Source organism: Rhinopithecus bieti, unplaced genomic scaffold (assembly GCF_001698545.2).
Source record: "Rhinopithecus bieti isolate Rb0 unplaced genomic scaffold, ASM169854v2 scaffold_26504, whole genome shotgun sequence".
NCBI lineage: Eukaryota > Metazoa > Chordata > Mammalia > Primates > Cercopithecidae > Rhinopithecus > Rhinopithecus bieti.
In genome coordinates, this window is record NW_016812891.1 from 375696 (window position 1) to 397805 (window position 22110).

At 36.1% G+C, this 22110-nt stretch overlaps 1 protein-coding gene across 1 annotated transcript in view; it reads right to left on the reverse strand.

The window, feature by feature from the left end:
- The window catches only part of REV3L (REV3 like, DNA directed polymerase zeta catalytic subunit), a 189596-nt gene that overhangs the window by 100276 nt on the left and 67210 nt on the right, over positions 1 to 22110 (reverse strand). The window contains 3 exon segments of the mRNA XM_017847095.1: positions 5539 to 5699; positions 8862 to 8936; positions 17696 to 17885. Of these exon segments, the coding sequence (XP_017702584.1) occupies positions 5539 to 5699; positions 8862 to 8936; positions 17696 to 17885 (426 nt within the window).

Here is a 22110-nt window from a genome sequence, read left to right on the forward strand (position 1 = left end):
TTGGCTATTATAAATAGTGCTGCAATAAACATGGGGGTGTAGGTATCTATCTTTGATATATTGATTTCCTTTCCTTTGGATAAATACCCAGCAGTGGGACTGCTGTATCATATGGTAGTTCTAGTTTTAGGTTTTTGAGGAACCTCCGTACTGTTTTGCATAATGGCTGTACTAATTTACATTCCCACCAACAGTGTATAAGAGTTTCCTTTTCCTTGCATCCTCACCAGCATTTGTTACTCTTTTCCATAACAGCCATTCTAACTGGGGTAAGATGATTGCTTGTGGTTTTGATTTGCATCTCCCTGATGATTAGTGATGCTGAGCATTTAAAAAATATATCTGCTGGCCATTTGTATGGCTTCTTTTGAGAAATGTCTATTCAGATATGAAACTATTTTTTTCTTGTTGAGTTCCTTATGTATTTTGGATATTAGTCTCATTTCATGAACAGTTTGCAAATATTTTCTCTCATTCTGTAGGCTGTCTCTTTACTCTGTTGTTTCCTTTGCTGTGCAGAAGCTTTTTAGTTTACTCAGTCCCTTTTGTCTATTTGCTTTGGTTGCCTGTGCTTTTGAGGTCTTAGCCATAAAATTTTTTCCCAGACCAATGTCCCAGAGTATCTGTCCTACAATTTTCTTTCTTTTTTTTTTTTTTGAGACAGGGTCTCACTGTCATCCAGGCTGGAATGCAGTGGTATGATTATGGCTCACTGCAGTCTTGAGCTTCCAGGTTCAAATGATCCTCCCATCTCAGCCTCCCAAGCTACTAGGACAACAGGCATGCACCACCATGATTTGCTAATTTGTAGAGATGGGGTTTCACTATCTTGCCCAGGCTGGACTCAAATTTCTGGGCTCAAGTGATCCGCCCATCTCAGCCTCCCAAAATGTTGAGATTAGAAGAGCAGGCCATCATGCTCAGCCTGTGTGTCTGTTTTTATACCAACACCATGCTGATTTGGTTACTAAAGCTTTGTAGTATTATTTTGCTCAGCCTATGTGTCTGTTTTTATACCAACACCATGTTGATTTGGTTACTAAAGCTTTGTAGTATTATTTTGCTCAGCCTGTGTGTCTGTTTTTATACCAACACCATACTGATTTGGTTACCAAAGTTTTCTAGTATTATTTTGACTTCAGGTAGTGTTATGTCTCCAGTTGTTCTCTTTGCTCAGGATTGCTTTGGTTATTTAGGCTCTTTTGTGGTTCCACATGAAGTTTAGAATTTTTTTTCTATTTCCATGAAGAATGTCATAGGTATTTTGTTATGAATTGCAATGAATCTTTAGATTGTATTGGAAAATATGGCCATTTTAACAATATTAATTAATTTTTCTGATCCATGAACATGGGATGTCTCCATTTGTCTATTTCCACTGTCTACTTTCGTTAATTTCATCAGTAATTTCTAGTTTTCCTCCTATAGAACCTTTACTTCTTTGGTTAAATTTATTAGTATTCTTTTTGGTAGCCATAATAAATGGGACTGTGTTCTTGTTTTCTTTTTCAGCTAGTTGTTATTGGTGCACAGAAATGCTATTGATTTTCTGTGTGTTTTAAAAAAAATCTGCAACTTTACTAAATTTGTTTATCAGTTCTAACAGTTTTTTTTGCTGGAGTCTTCAGGTTTTTCCACATACATATCATGTCATCTGCAAAAAAGGGACAACTTGACCTCTTTTTTCCCAATTTGGTGCCTTTTCTTTCTTTACCTTGCCTGATTGTTATGGCTAGAACTTTCTGTACTATGTTGAGCAGGAGTGGTAAAAATGGGCATCCTTGTCTTTTGAGGTATGGTCCTTCTGTGATTAATTTGTCAAGAGTTTTTATCATGAAGGGACATTGAATTTTATCAAATAACTTTTCTGTGTTAGCTGAGATGATCATATGGTTTTTGTCTTTCATTCTGTTGATGTGATATATCACATTTATTGATTTGCATATAATGAACAATCCTGGCACTCCTGAAATAAGTTTTTTTTTGAGACAGGGTCTCACTCTGCCACCCAGGCTCGAGTACAGTGGCATGATCTCGGCTTACTGTAACCTCCGCCTCCCGGGCTCAAGCCATCCTCCTACCTAAGCCTCCCAAGCAGGTGGGACTACAGGTGCATGCCACCACACCCAGCTAATGTACTCTCTCTGTTCCAGGATCCAATCTAGGACACCACACTGCATTCAGTTGCCATGTCTTCCCAGGCTCCTCTGGTCTATTTATCTGTCTTTCCTTGCTTTTCATGACCTTCGCAGTCATGAGTACTGATGAGATAACCTGTAGGACAACTCACAATTTGGGTTTGTCTGATGTTTTTCTCATGAGTATAATGGGATTATGAGTTTTTGGCAAGAATATCACAGAGGCGAAGTACTTTTGTTATCACATCAAATGAGGGGGCACATGACACCCACATGACGTAATAACTGGTGACATTAAACTTCATCACTTGGTTAAGGTATATCACTTGGTTATAGAGTTTGAAGAATGAATAGTCATGTATCCACCAACCCAGAACTGTACAGAGAAATTCCTTCACTCTTAAAAAGTTCCCCTGTACATCCCCTTTGCAGTCAATACTTCCCTCTCTCCTAAACCCTAACAACCAATAGTCCATTTTCTACTTCTATAGTTTTGTCTTTTCCAGAATGTCATGTGAATGAAGTCACACAGTTTGGATCCTTTTAGGTCTGGCTTCTTTCACTTAGTAAAATGCTTTAAAGATTCATCCATGTTATGTGAATCAATTGTTTGTTCCCTTTTATCACTAAATGTTATCAAAGTTTATCCATTTCCCTGTTGAGTGGACATCTCGGTTGCTTTATATTTTTGGCAATTATGAATAAAGTTGCTATAAACATTTGCATACAGGTTTGGGTGGACCTAAATCACTTAGGTAAACATACCTAGGAGTGCCATCACTGGGTCGTACTCTATGTTTAGTGTTCTGAGAAACTATCTGTCTTCCAAAGCGACTGTACTATTTTGCATTCCCACCAGCAAAGAATGTCAGTGCTGCTGTTTCACCTCTGGTCAATATTTGTTATTGTTAGTCTTGTGAACTGTAGTCATTCTAATAGGTATATAGTGGTAGTTCTTTGTAGCTTTAATCTGCATTTCCCTAATGACATATAATGGTGAATATCATCTTTTCACGTGTTTGCCATCCTTATATCTTCTTTGATGAAGTGTCTGTTTAGGTCTTTTCACCATTTTTAATTGGACTGTTTGCTTTCTTATTGTTGATTTTTAATAATTCTTACATATTTTATACACAAGTCCTCTATCAGACAGGTAATTTGCAAACATTTTCTCCCAGTCCATGACTTGTCTTTTCATTTTTTTAACACTGTTTTTCACAAAGTAAAAGTTTTTAATTTTGACGAAATCTAACATTAATTTATCTTTTCTTGGATCATGCTTTCGGTGTCATATCTGCAACTTCATTGCCAAACTCAAGATTGGACACATTTTCCCTTCATTTTCTGCTAGAAGTCTGATATGTTCATAATTTACATTTAAGTTTCTGAAGCATTTTAATTATTATTTAAGGTGTGAAGTATATGTGATGTATAAGGTGTGAAGACCATATAAAAATATGTTTTTATTTTTATTTTCTGGCATATGGACATCCAATTATATCAGCACTATTTGTTGAAAAAGCTATGTTTCCTCCATTGAATTACCATTATGTCTTTGTCAAAGTTAAGATGACTATATGGGTCAATTATGGATTTCAAATATAAAATTAGTAACCAATTAGTAACCCTACGATGGCCTCTAAATGTTCAAATGAAAGGAAGAGTCACAGGTCTCTCACTTTAAATAAAAAACTAGAAATGATTAAGCTTACCAACGAAGGCACATCAGAAGCCAAAATAAGCCAAAGGCTAGGTCTCTTGTGCCAGTTAGCCAAGAAGTGAATGCAAAGGAAAAGTTCTTGAAGGAAATGAATAGTGCTACTCCAATGGAACACACAAACATATGAAACAGCCTTACTGCAGATAGGTGAAACAGCAAGGGCTGATGCAGAAGCTGCAGCAAGTTCTCCGGAATACCTAGCTAAGATAACTGATGAAGGTGGATACACTAAATAACAGATTTTCAATGTAGATGAAAACAACCTTATCTGTGAAGAAGACGCTGTTTAGAACTTTCATTGCTAGAGAGCTGTCAATGCCTGATTTCAAAGCTTCAAAGGACTCTCTTGGCAGGGTTAGTTAATGCTGCTGGTAACTTGAAGTTGAAGCCAATGCTCATTTGCCATTCTGAAAATCCTAGGGCCCTTAAAAATTATGCTAAATCTACTCTGCCTGTGTTCTATAAGTGCATCAAAAAAGCATGGATGACAGTATAGCAGTTGTAGCACGGTTTACTGAATATTTTAAGCCCATTGTTGAGACCTACTGCTCAAAAAACGATTCTTTTCAAACTATTTCTGCTCACTGACAATGTACCTGGTCACCCAATAGGTCTGATGGAGATGTACAAGAAGACTAATGTTGGTTCCCTGCCTGCTAACACAACATCCATTCTGCATCCCATGGGTCAAAGAGTAATTTTGACTTTCAAGTCTTATTATTTAAGAAGTGCATTTCATAAGGCTATAGCTGTCACTGAAAGTGATTCCACTGATGGATCTGGGCAAAATATATTGAAAACCTTCCAGAAAGGATTCACCATTCAAGATGCACTAGCCTTCTCTCGTCTGTAACTTTTCATTCCAACAGTAAAAAATCTGGGAATCTCCTAATTTTCACCTCAGAAAATTACAAATGTAAAAGGAGAAATAAATTTGTTTTGAGAGGAAATCAACTTATTGAAATAACTATGTTATTCTGTTTTGTTCATAATATCAAAGGCTCTATAAATAAAGAACTTTAAAGCAGAACCAAATTCACCCAGAGAAAGCTCTGCTTGCAATATTTTTCAGGTCATGTCACACAAAGAAATATAATAACGCTTGCACAGCCCACTGAGATAAAATGGACAAGGATGTTCATTAGTGGAGGTGAGGGCTCAAGGGACTTAGGAATCCGTCTGGAATGCTGAGAGACCAACACCTCCACTAACTTACAGCTATTCACCTCATCAGGGAAGTGCTGGACTAAAGTAACAAGGCTCTAACAACTCCAGGGATTTCTAGAATTGTATATCATACACTATTCCTAAAATATAAAAAGTAACATAAGGTCTGAGGTTAAAAAAAAAAAAAGAATCACAATACATATCAATTGCTAAGCAATGTAAAGGGTTCACTTTTGCAGTGGTCTGGAACTAAACCCACAATACCTTTTAGGTAGCCTGTATACTAAAAACCATCAAACCGTCTTCTTTAAATGGATATAAATTATAACTCAATAAAGCTGCTACTAAAAAAATGTTTTTCTGAGATGCTTTTCTGACAATCTCTAATTCCACTTTGCATATATTTCTTTTCATTCTTTAGTCACTCAATATTTATTTTCTAAATATATATTATTTTATAAATCACTGACTACACAACATTTGTTTCAAACTTTGATTGAAAATTAACCTTACTTTTCCTTCTTGCTTTTCGGAACTTGACAGCAGCCAGATTTATTAAATTCATGCCATAAAGATTGTAGTCAATGAAGAGCTGTAGGAGGTAGGGAATATGCGCTTCATGAGGCTGGTAAAATTTATTCATTATGGCTCCACTTTGCAAAAGTTCACATATCCTAAATTAGAAAAAAAAAAGTTTTATCATAAAGTTATGTTCCCTAAAATGTTAAATATAGAAATATAGAGAACAAAATACTTATTAGCACACAAAATTTTCATCTCAATTTTACTGGAAATTTGTATTTTGTTAGAAATTACAAGTTTCAATCAAGTTTTAAAGTAAACAACATGTTCTGAATAACAAAAACTGCATGGATGAAGAATATTTTGTCTTAAGCCAATTTGATACTATGTTTAAAAATTAAAATACCAAAAGGTTTTTAAAATAAAATTTTTCTTTTAAAAATAACAAATAATTTTGAAAAGATTAAATATTCAAAAAGGGAAAGAAATCATTACTTATAATCCCACCACTCAAAGGTATTGCCATTTTGATATTTTTGTTTCCTGAGTTTTTTTTTTCTTTCACGATGACGAATACAAACAACAGACAATTATACACAGCATAGTTAAGTACTACGTGGGGAAATATATTAAACATCTAGAAAAGATACTAATCAGATAGAGGTGCAGAGGATGTTTCTGCAAAACCTTAGAGAAAGTCTCTAAGCAAGAGACTAAAAAAGAGGCACTTTTTTCTCTAAAGAGAGGGAAGAGTATTCATGTAAATAAAACTGCACATGTAAAGGGTCACGAGAAAACATGGCTTATTCAGGAACTGAAACCACTGAGTAAGACTGTGACCTAGTGTCAGAGGCAGGGATAGAGAAGTAATGAGAAGAGTGAGCATGCAGAGCCTGTTAAGACATTTGAAGAGGTAGTGAAATTTGTCTGAGAGGTGAATAGCAGAAAAGTGACATCACCAGACTAGCTATAGAACACAGAAGACTACAGGTAAGGAGTAAATAGGCTGTTGTGGAAAAACTAAGGATGGTGGCTACAACAAGGATCATAGAAATGTATTGATTCAGGAAACACATAAGAGGTGAAATGATCAGGCCTTGATGACTAACTAGATGTGAAGGGTGAGACAGAAAAGGGGCTGAGGGTGATGCCTAGATTTCCGGCTTAAGCAGCTGGTTAGTGGTGTTGCAATTATTTGAAAGGGGAAGAACTGCAAGAAAAATTGGTTTGGGATTTTTTGGAAGGGGAATAAGGATAAACTCAAGTTAGACACAAGGGCATTTAGGTATAGTGGGGATCCAATAATAATATTGGAAAAGAATCACAAAGAAAATAATAATCATTTTATTAACATAGCAGAGGTAACTAACATATTTCTGATCACTATATATTGGATACTGTGCTAAAGTACTTTATTACAAGTAATGTTTATTACAAGTCTGTGGTACAATCATCTCCATTTTACAAATAAAGAAATTATCTCAGATTTAAAAATCACACAAATAAAGGCAGAAGAGCTCTGAGGTGGGAGGACCTCACTTGAGCCTAGGAGTTCCAGGTTACAGTGAGGTATGATGGCACCACTACACTCCATCCTGAGCAACAGAGCAAGATCCTGTCTCTTAAAAAAACAAAGGGGCTAAAATTCAAATCAAATTTTCTCTGCCTTGTGAGCCCTCACTCATAACCATTGGGCTATTCCATCTACCCAGTAGGTGGTTTGATATATTGTTTAGAAGCTCTAGAGAGAAATTAGGCTATTCATATTCATTTGGAAGTCAAAAGCATAAAGATAAACAAAAACCAAAACCAAACAAACCCATGGGAGTAGATAAGTCTGTAGAGGGAAGAGAAAATATGCAGAGAAAAGATGAAAGTCTAAGGCAGAATTCTAAGGAACCATAGATGTTAAAAGGGAAACCAACAAAATGGCAGAAATACAAATAATCAGACTGGTATGAGAAAAACAAGAGGTGGTATATATCACAGAAGCTGACATTTAGGATTGTTTTAAGGCATCATAAGCATCACCATGAGTTCAAAAAGTAAGGACCTAAAATTGGATTTAGCGACACAGAGGTCATTAGTGAAAGCAATTTTCAGTAAATGGTTGGGGTAGAAGCCATATTGGAGTAAATTAAAGAGTGAATGGGAAAACCGAGAAGAGTGGCTCGTTCCTGTAATCCCAGCACTTCGGGAGGCTGAGGCAGGCGGATCACTTGAGGTCAGGAGTTCTAGACCAGCCTGGCCAACACGGAGAAACCCTGTCTTTACTAAAAATACAAAAAAATTAGTTGGACGTGGTGGTGGTGCCTGTAATCCTAACTACTCAGGAGGCTGAGGCAGGAGAATTGCACGAACCCGGGAGGCTGAGATTACAGTGAGCTGAGATTGTGCCATTGCCCTCCAGCCTGAGCAATAGGGCAAGATTCCGTTTCAAAAAACAAACAAACAAACAATGAATGGGAGGTAAGAAGTTGGATACACAAAGTATAGATAAATCTTTCAAGGAGAATGGCTATAAGAGAAAGGTGTTTCTATGAGTATGAACGTGTGTGTATAATTAGCAAAGTTTTATTAATATTAAAATAGAATTGGAAAGAAAGATGGAATAGCCAATAGATGGGAGAGATTCTTGAAAACATCCAAGACCTCCTGAAAAAACAGTACTGAGTACACCTCCAAGGCCACTTTTACCCTAGCTTGCTACTATACATAGTGAAAATCCTTGTTTTGAATCTAAAAGGATGATTAAAATCTTCCATATATGTGCCCTTCCCTGTCCTCAATAACCTGGGCTCCAAGATGATTGAGAGGATAAACTAGAGGCGGGGAGACTAACTGAGAGAAGAAAAAACAACCCAAACCAAAACCAACAAAAAACCTGGAATATAAAATTTTACCAACATCTAGTAGAGTCAACAGGTTTCTGAGATCTCAGAAGCCCTCTCGCTCTGGACTCACCCCTACACATTTCTCCTTGCTTTGAAGCTAAAGAGCAACTTTCCCTTAATGCTGAACTAAGGTCTGGCCAGAAGAGGGCTAACATCATACACGGCAGCATAATCTCTCCTTACTTACTTCTATGAACTCTCTAATCTGTAACAGGAAAGAAGCAGTTGGGAGCCTCCACCTCTAAAATATCCTTCATAGAGTTCAAGCCACTGGTCTCTCCCTATACACATACATGTGTATTTTACGGTCTCTGTCTTTAATAAGACTACAAACTATAGAGGCCTTCTTTCTAGATTTTTTTTATTATTAAAATACTTAAATGATAGTTATTCATGTTTTGGTTTCATTTATCTTTGTACCTTTTCACCACTGCAGGATTGTAAAGATAGATCTTCATAAAGTGTCTTTCCTTCTCATGATAACCATAAAAAGGCCTGAAATATAAGAAAAAGATACACAAATGATTTTCATAATTCAGAGATGAAATAATGCAACTTACTGCCCTAATTAGATTCAGCTGGCCAAATTCAGTCTTACGTTTAATATTATCCACCCCCGCAAAAAACAATTAAAAAAAACCCAAACCTTTCAGTTAAACCTAGCACAGGTTAACATATGAAATACTGAAGCTTTTTAAAAAAGTGTAAAAAATATCACTTTCTTTGCATTACTGATGATGGGAATTAAAAATTATCACTCTGAAAAAACTATGGACAAAAAGGAAGAGCAAACGATCCAACCCTGAATCTCAAACATTAAGACTTTTTAAGTGGTTTNTTTTCGGAACTTGACAGCAGCCAGATTTATTAAATTCATGCCATAAAGATTGTAGTCAATGAAGAGCTGTAGGAGGTAGGGAATATGCGCTTCATGAGGCTGGTAAAATTTATTCATTATGGCTCCACTTTGCAAAAGTTCACATATCCTAAATTAGAAAAAAAAAAGTTTTATCATAAAGTTATGTTCCCTAAAATGTTAAATATAGAAATATAGAGAACAAAATACTTATTAGCACACAAAATTTTCATCTCAATTTTACTGGAAATTTGTATTTTGTTAGAAATTACAAGTTTCAATCAAGTTTTAAAGTAAACAACATGTTCTGAATAACAAAACTGCATGGATGAAGAATATTTTGTCTTAAGCCAATTTGATACTATGTTTAATTAAAATACCAAAAGGTTTTAAAATAAAATTTTCTTTTAAAATAACAAATAATTTTGAAAAGATTAAATATTCAAAAGGGAAAGAAATCATTACTTATAATCCCACCACTCAAAGGTATTGCCATTTTGATATTTTGTTTCCTGAGTTTTTTTTTTCTTTCACGATGACGAATACAAACAACAGACAATTATACACAGCATAGTTAAGTACTACGTGGGGAAATATATTAAACATCTAGAAAAGATACTAATCAGATAGAGGTGCAGAGGATGTTTCTGCAAAACCTTAGAGAAAGTCTCTAAGCAAGAGACTAAAAAAGAGGCACTTTTTTCTCTAAAGAGAGGGAAGAGTATTCATGTAAATAAAACTGCACATGTAAAGGGTCACGAGAAAACATGGCTTATTCAGGAACTGAAACCACTGAGTAAGACTGTGACCTAGTGTCAGAGGCAGGGATAGAGAAGTAATGAGAAGAGTGAGCATGCAGAGCCTGTTAAGACATTTGAAGAGGTAGTGAAATTTGTCTGAGAGGTGAATAGCAGAAAAGTGACATCACCAGACTAGCTATAGAACACAGAAGACTACAGGTAAGGAGTAAATAGGCTGTTGTGGAAAACTAAGGATGGTGGCTACAACAAGGATCATAGAAATGTATTGATTCAGGAAACACATAAGAGGTGAAATGATCAGGCCTTGATGACTAACTAGATGTGAAGGGTGAGACAGAAAAGGGGCTGAGGGTGATGCCTAGATTTCCGGCTTAAGCAGCTGGTTAGTGGTGTTGCAATTATTTGAAAGGGGAAGAACTGCAAGAAAATTGGTTTGGGATTTTTTGGAAGGGGAATAAGGATAAACTCAAGTTAGACACAAGGGCATTTAGGTATAGTGGGGATCCAATAATAATATTGGAAAAGAATCACAAAGAAAATAATAATCATTTTATTAACATAGCAGAGGTAACTAACATATTTCTGATCACTATATATTGGATACTGTGCTAAAGTACTTTATTACAAGTAATGTTTATTACAAGTCTGTGGTACAATCATCTCCATTTTACAAATAAAGAAATTATCTCAGATTTAAAATCACACAAATAAAGGCAGAAGAGCTCTGAGGTGGGAGGACCTCACTTGAGCCTAGGAGTTCCAGGTTACAGTGAGGTATGATGGCACCACTACACTCCATCCTGAGCAACAGAGCAAGATCCTGTCTCTTAAAAAAACAAAGGGGCTAAAATTCAAATCAAATTTTCTCTGCCTTGTGAGCCCTCACTCATAACCATTGGGCTATTCCATCTACCCAGTAGGTGGTTTGATATATTGTTTAGAAGCTCTAGAGAGAAATTAGGCTATTCATATTCATTTGGAAGTCAAAAGCATAAAGATAAACAAAACCAAAACCAAACAAACCCATGGGAGTAGATAAGTCTGTAGAGGGAAGAGAAAATATGCAGAGAAAAGATGAAAGTCTAAGGCAGAATTCTAAGGAACCATAGATGTTAAAAGGGAAACCAACAAAATGGCAGAAATACAAATAATCAGACTGGTATGAGAAAACAAGAGGTGGTATATATCACAGAAGCTGACATTTAGGATTGTTTTAAGGCATCATAAGCATCACCATGAGTTCAAAAGTAAGGACCTAAAATTGGATTTAGCGACACAGAGGTCATTAGTGAAAGCAATTTTCAGTAAATGGTTGGGGTAGAAGCCATATTGGAGTAAATTAAAGAGTGAATGGGAAAACCGAGAAGAGTGGCTCGTTCCTGTAATCCCAGCACTTCGGGAGGCTGAGGCAGGCGGATCACTTGAGGTCAGGAGTTCTAGACCAGCCTGGCCAACACGGAGAAACCCTGTCTTTACTAAAATACAAAAAAATTAGTTGGACGTGGTGGTGGTGCCTGTAATCCTAACTACTCAGGAGGCTGAGGCAGGAGAATTGCACGAACCCGGGAGGCTGAGATTACAGTGAGCTGAGATTGTGCCATTGCCCTCCAGCCTGAGCAATAGGGCAAGATTCCGTTTCAAAAAACAAACAAACAAACAATGAATGGGAGGTAAGAAGTTGGATACACAAAGTATAGATAAATCTTTCAAGGAGAATGGCTATAAGAGAAAGGTGTTTCTATGAGTATGAACGTGTGTGTATAATTAGCAAAGTTTTATTAATATTAAAATAGAATTGGAAAGAAAGATGGAATAGCCAATAGATGGGAGAGATTCTTGAAAACATCCAAGACCTCCTGAAAAAACAGTACTGAGTACACCTCCAAGGCCACTTTTACCCTAGCTTGCTACTATACATAGTGAAAATCCTTGTTTTGAATCTAAAAGGATGATTAAAATCTTCCATATATGTGCCCTTCCCTGTCCTCAATAACCTGGGCTCCAAGATGATTGAGAGGATAAACTAGAGGCGGGGAGACTAACTGAGAGAAGAAAAAACAACCCAAACCAAAACCAACAAAAAACCTGGAATATAAAATTTTACCAACATCTAGTAGAGTCAACAGGTTTCTGAGATCTCAGAAGCCCTCTCGCTCTGGACTCACCCCTACACATTTCTCCTTGCTTTGAAGCTAAAGAGCAACTTTCCCTTAATGCTGAACTAAGGTCTGGCCAGAAGAGGGCTAACATCATACACGGCAGCATAATCTCTCCTTACTTACTTCTATGAACTCTCTAATCTGTAACAGGAAAGAAGCAGTTGGGAGCCTCCACCTCTAAAATATCCTTCATAGAGTTCAAGCCACTGGTCTCTCCCTATACACATACATGTGTATTTTACGGTCTCTGTCTTTAATAAGACTACAAACTATAGAGGCCTTCTTTCTAGATTTTTTTTATTATTAAAATACTTAAATGATAGTTATTCATGTTTTGGTTTCATTTATCTTTGTACCTTTTCACCACTGCAGGATTGTAAAGATAGATCTTCATAAAGTGTCTTTCCTTCTCATGATAACCATAAAAGGCCTGAAATATAAGAAAAGATACACAAATGATTTTCATAATTCAGAGATGAAATAATGCAACTTACTGCCCTAATTAGATTCAGCTGGCCAAATTCAGTCTTACGTTTAATATTATCCACCCCGCAAAAAACAATTAAAAAAAACCCAAACCTTTCAGTTAAACCTAGCACAGGTTAACATATGAAATACTGAAGCTTTTAAAAAAGTGTAAAAAATATCACTTTCTTTGCATTACTGATGATGGGAATTAAAATTATCACTCTGAAAAAACTATGGACAAAAGGAAGAGCAAACGATCCAATCCTGAATCTCAAACATTAAGACTTTTTAAGTGGTTTTTTGTTTTCTTTACTCCACATATAAGAAAACATATTTTTGTTTGCTTTACTCTACATATGAGAGAAACAGACCTTTCAGTCACCTTCTTCTGGCTCTCATTTTTTTGTTAAAAACTGAAGTTCTGGCCGGGCGCAGAGGCTCACGCCTGTAATCCCAGCACTTTGGGAGGCCGAGGCAAGCGGATCACAAGGTCAGGAGATCGAGACCATCATGGCTAACACGGGGAAACCCCGTCTCTACTAAAAATATAAAAAATTAGCCGGGCGCAGTGGCGGGCGCCTGTAGTCCCAGTTACTCGGGAGGCTGAGGCAGGAGAATGGCGTGAACCCAGGAGGCAGAGCTTGCAGTAAGCCAAGATTGCGCCACTGCACTCCAGCCTGGGCAACAGAGCAAGACTCCATCTCAAAAATAAACAAACAAACAAAAGAAAACAAAACTGAAGTTCTTTATCAACAAAGTCCTTTAATTAACAACACTTATACTACTTTCCTATAGCTGTTTATTATTAATTTTATAAGTTCAACAGGCAGAGACAATTTACCTATTATATGTACACACAGCATATATTTCAGTAGCTGATACGAGTAAAACTGTAACACACAACCATATCAAGAGAAGCCTGTGAAAAAACTGTGTAGACAGGAACTTAAGAGACTGAAAAAGACCATGAACTTACTGAAGCAACCTAATCATGTTATGGCTGAGTTTTTTCTCAGGGTATCAGCTGGAATGAGGAAAGGGGGAAACAAAAGACTACATAACAGGGAGAGAAATCCTCGGTGCAAGATGAAATAAGTTGAACTTTCACATCATTTCAAGAGGATTTGAAACTACACTACAACTGCTGATATACAGAACACTATTTTCAAAGATGATGTAATTAGAAACAATACATAAACAGGTATAAATTTGTGAATGAAATAAAAGGCTTTGTATTGGCTTAAAAGTGGTCTGTTAATACATAGTTAAATCTTTAGGTGGATAAACACAATCACTCTTCATTTAAAAACATTGTTCCCTTATGACAGGCAGTAGATAATAGAATTTACTCTCATTAGGACACCACCTCTCTGTGATGTCTAATAGTGTAGTGGACATCAAATAAAGGACTAATGTGGTAGCAGAGTCATTATTTTGGGTATAAACAATTTTTTTAGTTGTTTTAAGCCATCTGTATTATTGCTATAAAGTAATCTCTGTTAAAAAAAAAAAAAAATCCAACTATTTACCAAGGTCTAAAGGGTTCCTCATCTCATCCTTGCCTCTCACTGCAATCTCAAGTCATACCATTCTTCCTTCTCCTCCAGCCACTCTTAACATTTCAGGCCCTCTAACTCGATCCCTCAAGTGGAAAGCTCTGCTCTGGACTTCCGCATGGCTTGTTTAATCTTCATTCAGAACTCTGCTTAATTTGCCTTCTTAGAAAAGTCTCACCTGACCGTCCCTCCCTCTCACCCTTCACCCTTTTCTTAACTTTTTATAATACCACTTCCTGTCTAGTTTGCTGCTGTTCACCCTATTTTGTTGCCATGAAGAATGGGTTAAAGAAAGACACATTACATAAATGATATCATTCTCTCTCATTAGCAAATTCAGCCTTAATTACAGCCCTTTCCTGCTATGGTATGTTTCATATATAAAAAGGTAGCTCTCTGGAAATATGGGTTATCTTCAGCCAGACGAATGGTTTTACCAAAAGAATTCCTTATCAGGGAGACTCTTTGGGGGGAAAAAAAGTAGAATGGAGGAGTCTGAAAGTAGATGTTTTCATGTTTAAAAAAATTGTATCTCGTAATTAGAGTTAGTTTTTTAAGTATATCAATAGGAAGGAAAATGAGTGTGGATAGTGAAAAATCTCACCTAATTAATTTTGATGGATTGAGAATCTCTTTATAGAAGATTCTCTAAAATCATGAGTGAGAAGAAATCCCAGAAATTAGCCCAAGGTCATGATCCTATCTCTTAACTCAGCCTCAGGATAGTGATAGTCTAAAATGAATAGAGTTAAACCTCATATAAATGTTAATTTGGTAGCTAGATGCAACTTTATGTGACTTAAAGAAGTAGGAAAAATTGAAGGAGTAAAGGAATTAGAGAAGGTAGAATGAATGAGAAAGAAAAGGGGATCTAGGGAAGAAAATGACCAAAATTAGAAGAAAAAAGAAAACTGCAATGAAAATTAGAGCGAGCAGCTCATCTTTTGCCCTATGTATCCAGATTTGTAACTCAACTTCTCTCAAAATGTGGCAATGTCTTTAACAAATACAAAAATACAGGAAGATTAGTGACTATGCATTTCACTGGGCTGTTTGGAAACTCAACTTTGAAATGAGGATATATATAGGAAAGTTATTAGAAACTATCAAGAATAAACAAAACTAAAAGATAAAGTAGATAATTATCGCTAACATAATTATTGCTTCTGTTATAGGATGAGTGTGAACTTTCACCTCATTCATTTATCCAACCAAATAGTTATTGAGCCATCTCATAACATGCTAGTGCACGAGCATGCAGTTTACATGCTAGTGGAAGAAACACATAAAAATTAAGTAAATAAATGAAAATTAAAATACCTGCAAATTGTATTAAGTGCTAAAGAAAACAAATAATGGGCTGAGATACAGAATAATAAAAACAACAACAATAATGCTCTACTTAAAATACCTTATTTTAAGTGGGATAGTCAAAGAAAACTTCTCTGAAGAGGTCAATGATCTGAATGCTTGGGGAAGGGTAACACACTCAAGGAAAGAAAATTGTATATACAAAGAACTTAGGTGAGAAACAACTTGGATAGCAGAGTAACTGAGAGAAGATCACTGTTTCTGAATGGAATACAGAAAGCAAAGTTTCAGAGGTAGACAGGGGTGAGGTCACATAGGTTATGGTTAGAAGTTTAAATTGTATTCTATTAACAATATGAAGCCACTCAAGAATTTTTAAATGATTTTAAATTTACAGTATAAGAAGAGTACTTCTGCTGCTCTGGAATGAGATAAAAATAGAACAAAATTCAATTAAAATGATACTATCATGGTCCAGAGGAAAGCCTAGATTACGGTGGAAGAAAGCAGAGATTTAAGGTCTCCACTTGGATTTCATACAGAGATAAAACAACTCAAATGTTCCTGCATGAGCTCCAGATCTTTCCTGTCAGTTGGCTCCACCTCCACCTTCCGTCTTACTAGCAGAACACACTTAAATTTTTGCAGTCAACCTTGATTCCTCTCTCACAATCCTTACCCAATCAAACAGCAAATCTAGTATATTAACTCAACCTTCAGAATAGATCCAGAAGCTGATGACTCCACATTACTTTCCTGCTACCACCCTAGTTCAAAGCCACACTATTTTCTTTTTTGTTTTAATTTTAATTCCTAGGTCTTTTCTACCTTAATATCAAGCCACCATATTTTCTTACCCAGATTAATGTCCTAATTCTCTCCCTGCTCTTATTCTTGTCCCCCTACAATCTATTATTAATACAGTTGCTAAAGTAATCCTTTCCAGTTTAAGCCAGATCTTGGCTGCTCGAAATTACGTAATAACTTAGAGTAAAAGTCAAAGTCCTTATGTTAGCCTACTGAGTGATTACCAAATGTTTAAGCAGGCATAAGAATCATCAGAAAGGCTTATTAAAACACAAATTGCTGGGCCCCAAGAATGTAGTTTTACCAAGTTCCCAGGAGTGTTAGTCCTCCAAGAAGTAAATGCCAAATGTGAGAGAAAATGAGACGGGAGCCAGAAGAAGCTGGCATAGCCACCAGACCTAGATACCAGTCTCATCTCAAGTGGACAGAGGGATGTCTTACAGACCTGCTTTAGTATCTTTGCCATGCTCAGTCGCAGGGTAAGAGTAGCCTATGGAAAGCAGGTCATGTGGAGTGAGACTGGAATTGGGTGTATAGTAGCTGGGGCCATTCACTCATTCTCTATGTATCTGGAGATCTGAGAGGTATATTCTCATGGCTGTCAAACTAGGTAAAGGTAATGATAGTAGGTGATACTAGGAAACCAAATTATGAAAACCACACTTTGAGAATCACTGGTCCTCACAATCTCTATCCTCTCATATCTCTTACCTCATTTAGTCCAACTCTCCTTTACTCTTCCATTTCAGTCACCTGGCTTCCATGCTGTTCCTACTACTTTGTCAGGTCTTTGTTCAGATGTTGTTACTTTGTCAATGACACATTCCCTGATTACTCTAAAATTGTCACTGGTCTACTTCCCTACCCCACACTACTGATCCTTCTTATCCTGCTTGTATAGATTCTTTCCTTACACAGTTCTAATTATCATATAGCAAATAAATTAATGTAATGTTGTATTTATTGGTTATTATCTGTTTCTCATAGTAGAATGTAACTTCCACATGGGCAGGGATCTTTGTTTTGTTCAGCAATATATCCCAAGTGCCTAGAACAGTGCTTAGCATATAAAAAGTACTTAATAAATATTTGCTGAATAAATTACATGAATTTCTACAGTTCTAGGAAGCAGAGAAACGGAAAAGGAAACAACAAAAATCACTGTTGCCTCTCTACCTTCCACTGACATAAAAATTCATGTTAAAAAGTTAGAGTAAGAAATTCACTGCAGTTGCATTAGACAAGAAGTAAAAGAAATAGAGTATATCAACGGAATGTGTTTTCCTCTAAATAGCAACATAAACAGAAATTATAAAATATATTATCATATACTTACATTCCTGATACTAATGACACTTTGAACACATGCTGAGCAGTGGAAGATGGATTGCCTAAAGCCACATTAAGTGCTCTGTCGATACTGAATGCCATCTGAGAAAGATAGCTTTCTGGCTGCTGTCCATAACCATCGTATGGCACATAGAGGTAAGGAAAGATGCCATGTAGATGAAGACATGTCTTCTGACCTAAAATGTAACACATTATAAAGTTTAGTTTCCAGACACAGTTTAACAGTACAAAACTCAGCATGAAACTCATTTAAATGTTATAATGGCAACACAGCTTATCTAAGGGAAGAGTTGAAAAAAATTAACCCATAGTTGAAAGTAACCAGTATTAACTACATTTTACAAGAGAACATTTGGAAACATTCTGTAAATACAAGCTTTGTATAACAGTATGATTTAAACAGTCGTTTTGATGAATTTATTTTGACTATTTAACCCTCATAATCCAACTAGTTTTGTGTACTTCACTGAATCATCTATAAATACCACTTAGCACAGTGTTATGAAGGTTACAAAATTCACAAAAGTTTACTAAATAAATCAATGAATGCCTTTCTTGGCATTAATGTTTTCAAACAAGAGTCTTCCTTAAAAGAGAGGCAGCTCTGGGAGAAAGGGGGATGTAAAAGCAGTTCCAGTGTGTGGAATTTTGCTATTGCAGTGGGAAGGAGGGTAAAAATGAAATTTTGCCATTAAAAGGAAAAAAAAAAAGACAAAACCAAATCAAAACAATATCTCTACAGATCAATTATCTGTAATGGATTTCGGGGTATCTAAATTTTATATTTGGTGGTATGGAACAAGGGGAGACAAAATGAGGGGAAAAAAGCCAACATGCACACTTCTCAGAAACCAGTGTATCAGTCAAGGTGCAGAAGGGGTAAATGGTACTGACTTGCCAACAGACAATCCAGCACAGCCATGATAAAGAAAGTAATATGAGTGAGAACCCACAAAAGAAATGCCACAGAAACAATAATGTGTCCATGACAAGGTTAAGTAACAACAATGGCAACAAAAAGCAGATGCACCATTGCTCTCATGAATCTGGCAGGGCTGTATGGAAGTGGTTACTGTCCTCAGAGCATTGTCCCTAGTTCCCCTTGGGTATGTGCCATTTGTCTAATTCAAACAGAGAGAACAGCAGTGATGGAAGAACACATCCATTTCTCTCACCCACTCTCACTGTACTGCTCCTACCAACACAAGCCTCGGGTTTCTTCCCCACCCCTTATCCCTCCTCACTCTGCTTCACTGGGCCTTTTCTTTTGGTAGGAACGTAAATATTTGTTTGATCACTATTTCCCATTTATGATTTAGAATGATTTATACAAAATATATAGAAAATAGTTCTACATTGTGTTGATATCTTAATGTTTACATTTCTTATAAAGAATAACATTAGCTTCTCTTATTTTTAAGGTATATTTATGACAGAAAAATAAATCTGGAACAGTTATTACATAAAGCATAGCAAAATTGGAAAGATCAGTCACATAATGAAACAAGATTTGATTCTCCAAACTGTAATATTCTGATGTGAACTACCAACTGTCATACTTTTGAAAAATTACAAACTGTGTTGTTGTTATACCAATTTCAGTTTCTAGTTTGGCTATTTCATTTCTAAATACAACGTGGTATTAATCCCTAAATTCTATAGTTTTTCAATTCTTCAAATAGACCAAACTATATTGATGAATCTTAAGAAAATAGATTTAATCAATTTACTGATGACTTACTTGACTGCTTTTTAAATATCTCAAGAATAAATGTTATAACCATTACCCTTCTGGACAAAAATCACAATTTGACTAAGAGTAACTGGTATGCTAAACTACAGGTTGAGGGAGGTGGGACGACAGTGAAGTATTTCCTCTTAAGTTGACAAATTCAAGACCAGTGATTACAGAATTACTAGTGCAACGCCATATTTTACAAGCAATACTGTAAATTCCTAAGACATTTGTTTATAGTCAATATATCTCAATAATGGAATTTTGGATAAATTTTATAAGAAACAATTATAAAACTGGACTGTACTAACAGTTTCTTTATGGGCAGAGTGTTCACAAAGTGTCTTAAAAATAATTTTATATCCACTTTTCACATCGCCTATGAAGTAGGGGCCAGAGGAATTACCTTTCCATTTATAGGCTTCAGAATTACAACAATTTTGGGATGTACAACTTAGGAAAAAGGAAGAAATTATGTACTCAGCAGGTACTAGGGTAAGTGCTTTACCTAAGAATTTCTAAAACTTAGGATAATCTTGCAGTATTGATGGAGGTTAATGTTCCCAAAGTCACATAACTATTAAGCAATAGAATCCAGATCAACAAAACCGAAAACCAATACTCTTTCCATTAACCATGCTGGTTCAATGTTTTAAAAAAGTCAATGTTGGCTTCCTTAATTCCTCAGTTTTTATTTTGTATTAAAATTGCCTGTTTCCTTATCTGACTTTCCCATTTGATGGCAAACTCTCAGGGAGGTGATGAACATTATGTCCCCAGAACTCAACAAAAAACACATGGCATGTGCTTAACAAATATTTATTAAATGAATTAAAGAACCCACAACAAAACAGAATAACTGCTTAAGGAGAAAGGAATGATGTGAAAGCCTTTGAATATCTGAAAAAACACATCCATGAAAAAAGAGAGACTCTGATATAGTTAATATAACTACCATCAGGGATACAGGAGGACATGGGTGTGTGGGGTTGAGAAGGGTCCCCAGCTTATTGCACTTTCCTACCCTGAACGACCTGAAGTGCCATCCAAATCTGTAGTCACTCTGTCAACAAAGACACACTTCTCTCTCCAGTCCTCCTGCAGCTAGAGATGGCTCAGTGCCTTACTCATCAACCTTCCTCAGGAACAACCTCCTGAAGAACAACCACAACACAAGAAATTCTTGGCACAGCACTAACAGCTCTAATACAGAATAAGAATGATATAAAGAGAAAATGAAAGAAACAGGATAAAATAAGAAACTCAAAAGTTAAATAAGGAAAGAGAAATGTGTAAAAATGAACATGAGAGTCAATTGCTTTTTGGAAATAGTATGTCTTTTATTACCATAAAATTTGTAGTTCTGTAATAGCATTGCTTTATCTTGACAAGCTACACACTACTTCTATTTATTTCCCTCCACTAGCTCTACCTCACACAAATGTGTGGAGATACAGAACTGTAAAGTCCTTAGAGATAAACTAGTCTACAACTCTCGTTAGTAAGGATTAGGTTAAACCGTGAGAAAATGTCCCCAAATTAGTGGATTTAGCATTAAAATTAGTGGCTTTTCTCCTAAAAGAAGTCCAGAGATAGGCAGCTGGTACTAGAAACCCAGCTTTTTTCAACATCTAGTTAGTGGTCTAGTTAAGAACTTGTGACTTCAGTTCAGGCACTTTTCCACTATACTTCTAGAAGTTCCATATACAAGATGCTTTCAAGAATGTTTTTATAAAATTAGTGAAAGTTACGGTATTTTGAAACCTTCTACTAAATGATTTTGGATTCTTAAAGAATTCAGGATATTAGGTATTTCTAGGTAACATATAGATTTAAGGAAAGAAAATATCCCTACTCCCTCAACTCTATTAAGGTAAACTGATACATAAAAATTGTACATATATATGGTATACAACATGACACTTTGATATGTACACACCATGAATAAATCGAGCTAACATATCCATCACCTCACATACTTATTATTTTGTGGTAAGAATATTTAAAATCTAATCTCTTAGCGATTTTCAAGTATATAATACATTATTAACTATAGTCACCATGCAGTACAACTGATGTCCAGAACTTATTCATCACGTCTAACTGGAACTTCATACCCTTTAAGCAACAACTCCCTTTCACCTCCTCTGAAGGTTCCCTCTTATTATTATGGCAAACTGAAGTGAGACAAGTCCAACAGAAATAAGATCGTCTTTGGGAGAATAAGCCCATGTACACAGGTTTCAAAAATTTAAGAGTTTGAATTTTCCAATTTGATTGATGTTCCCTAATTCAGGAACTACAAAAGTTTTTTTAAAAAGCGCCATCAAAACTTGACACCATGGCAAAACTGTGGAGCCGGCTACTTCCCACTGTGTGTAAGTACATAACAAACTCTGTAGTGTTGGCTACTTCCCATTGTGTGTAAGTACATAACAAAAGGCAGATGCCTCTTCAACAGGAAGTATGTAGGTGCTCTGAATTTCATCTTTCACAGAACCCAGAATTATTCTAAACATTAAGTCATCTACTGGGCATGGTGGCTCACGCTTGTAATCCCAGCACTTTGAGGGGCTGAGGCAGGTGGATCACGAGGTCAGGAGATCGAGACCATCCTGGCTAACACGGTGAAACCCCTCTCCACTAAAACCCAAAAAATTAGCTGG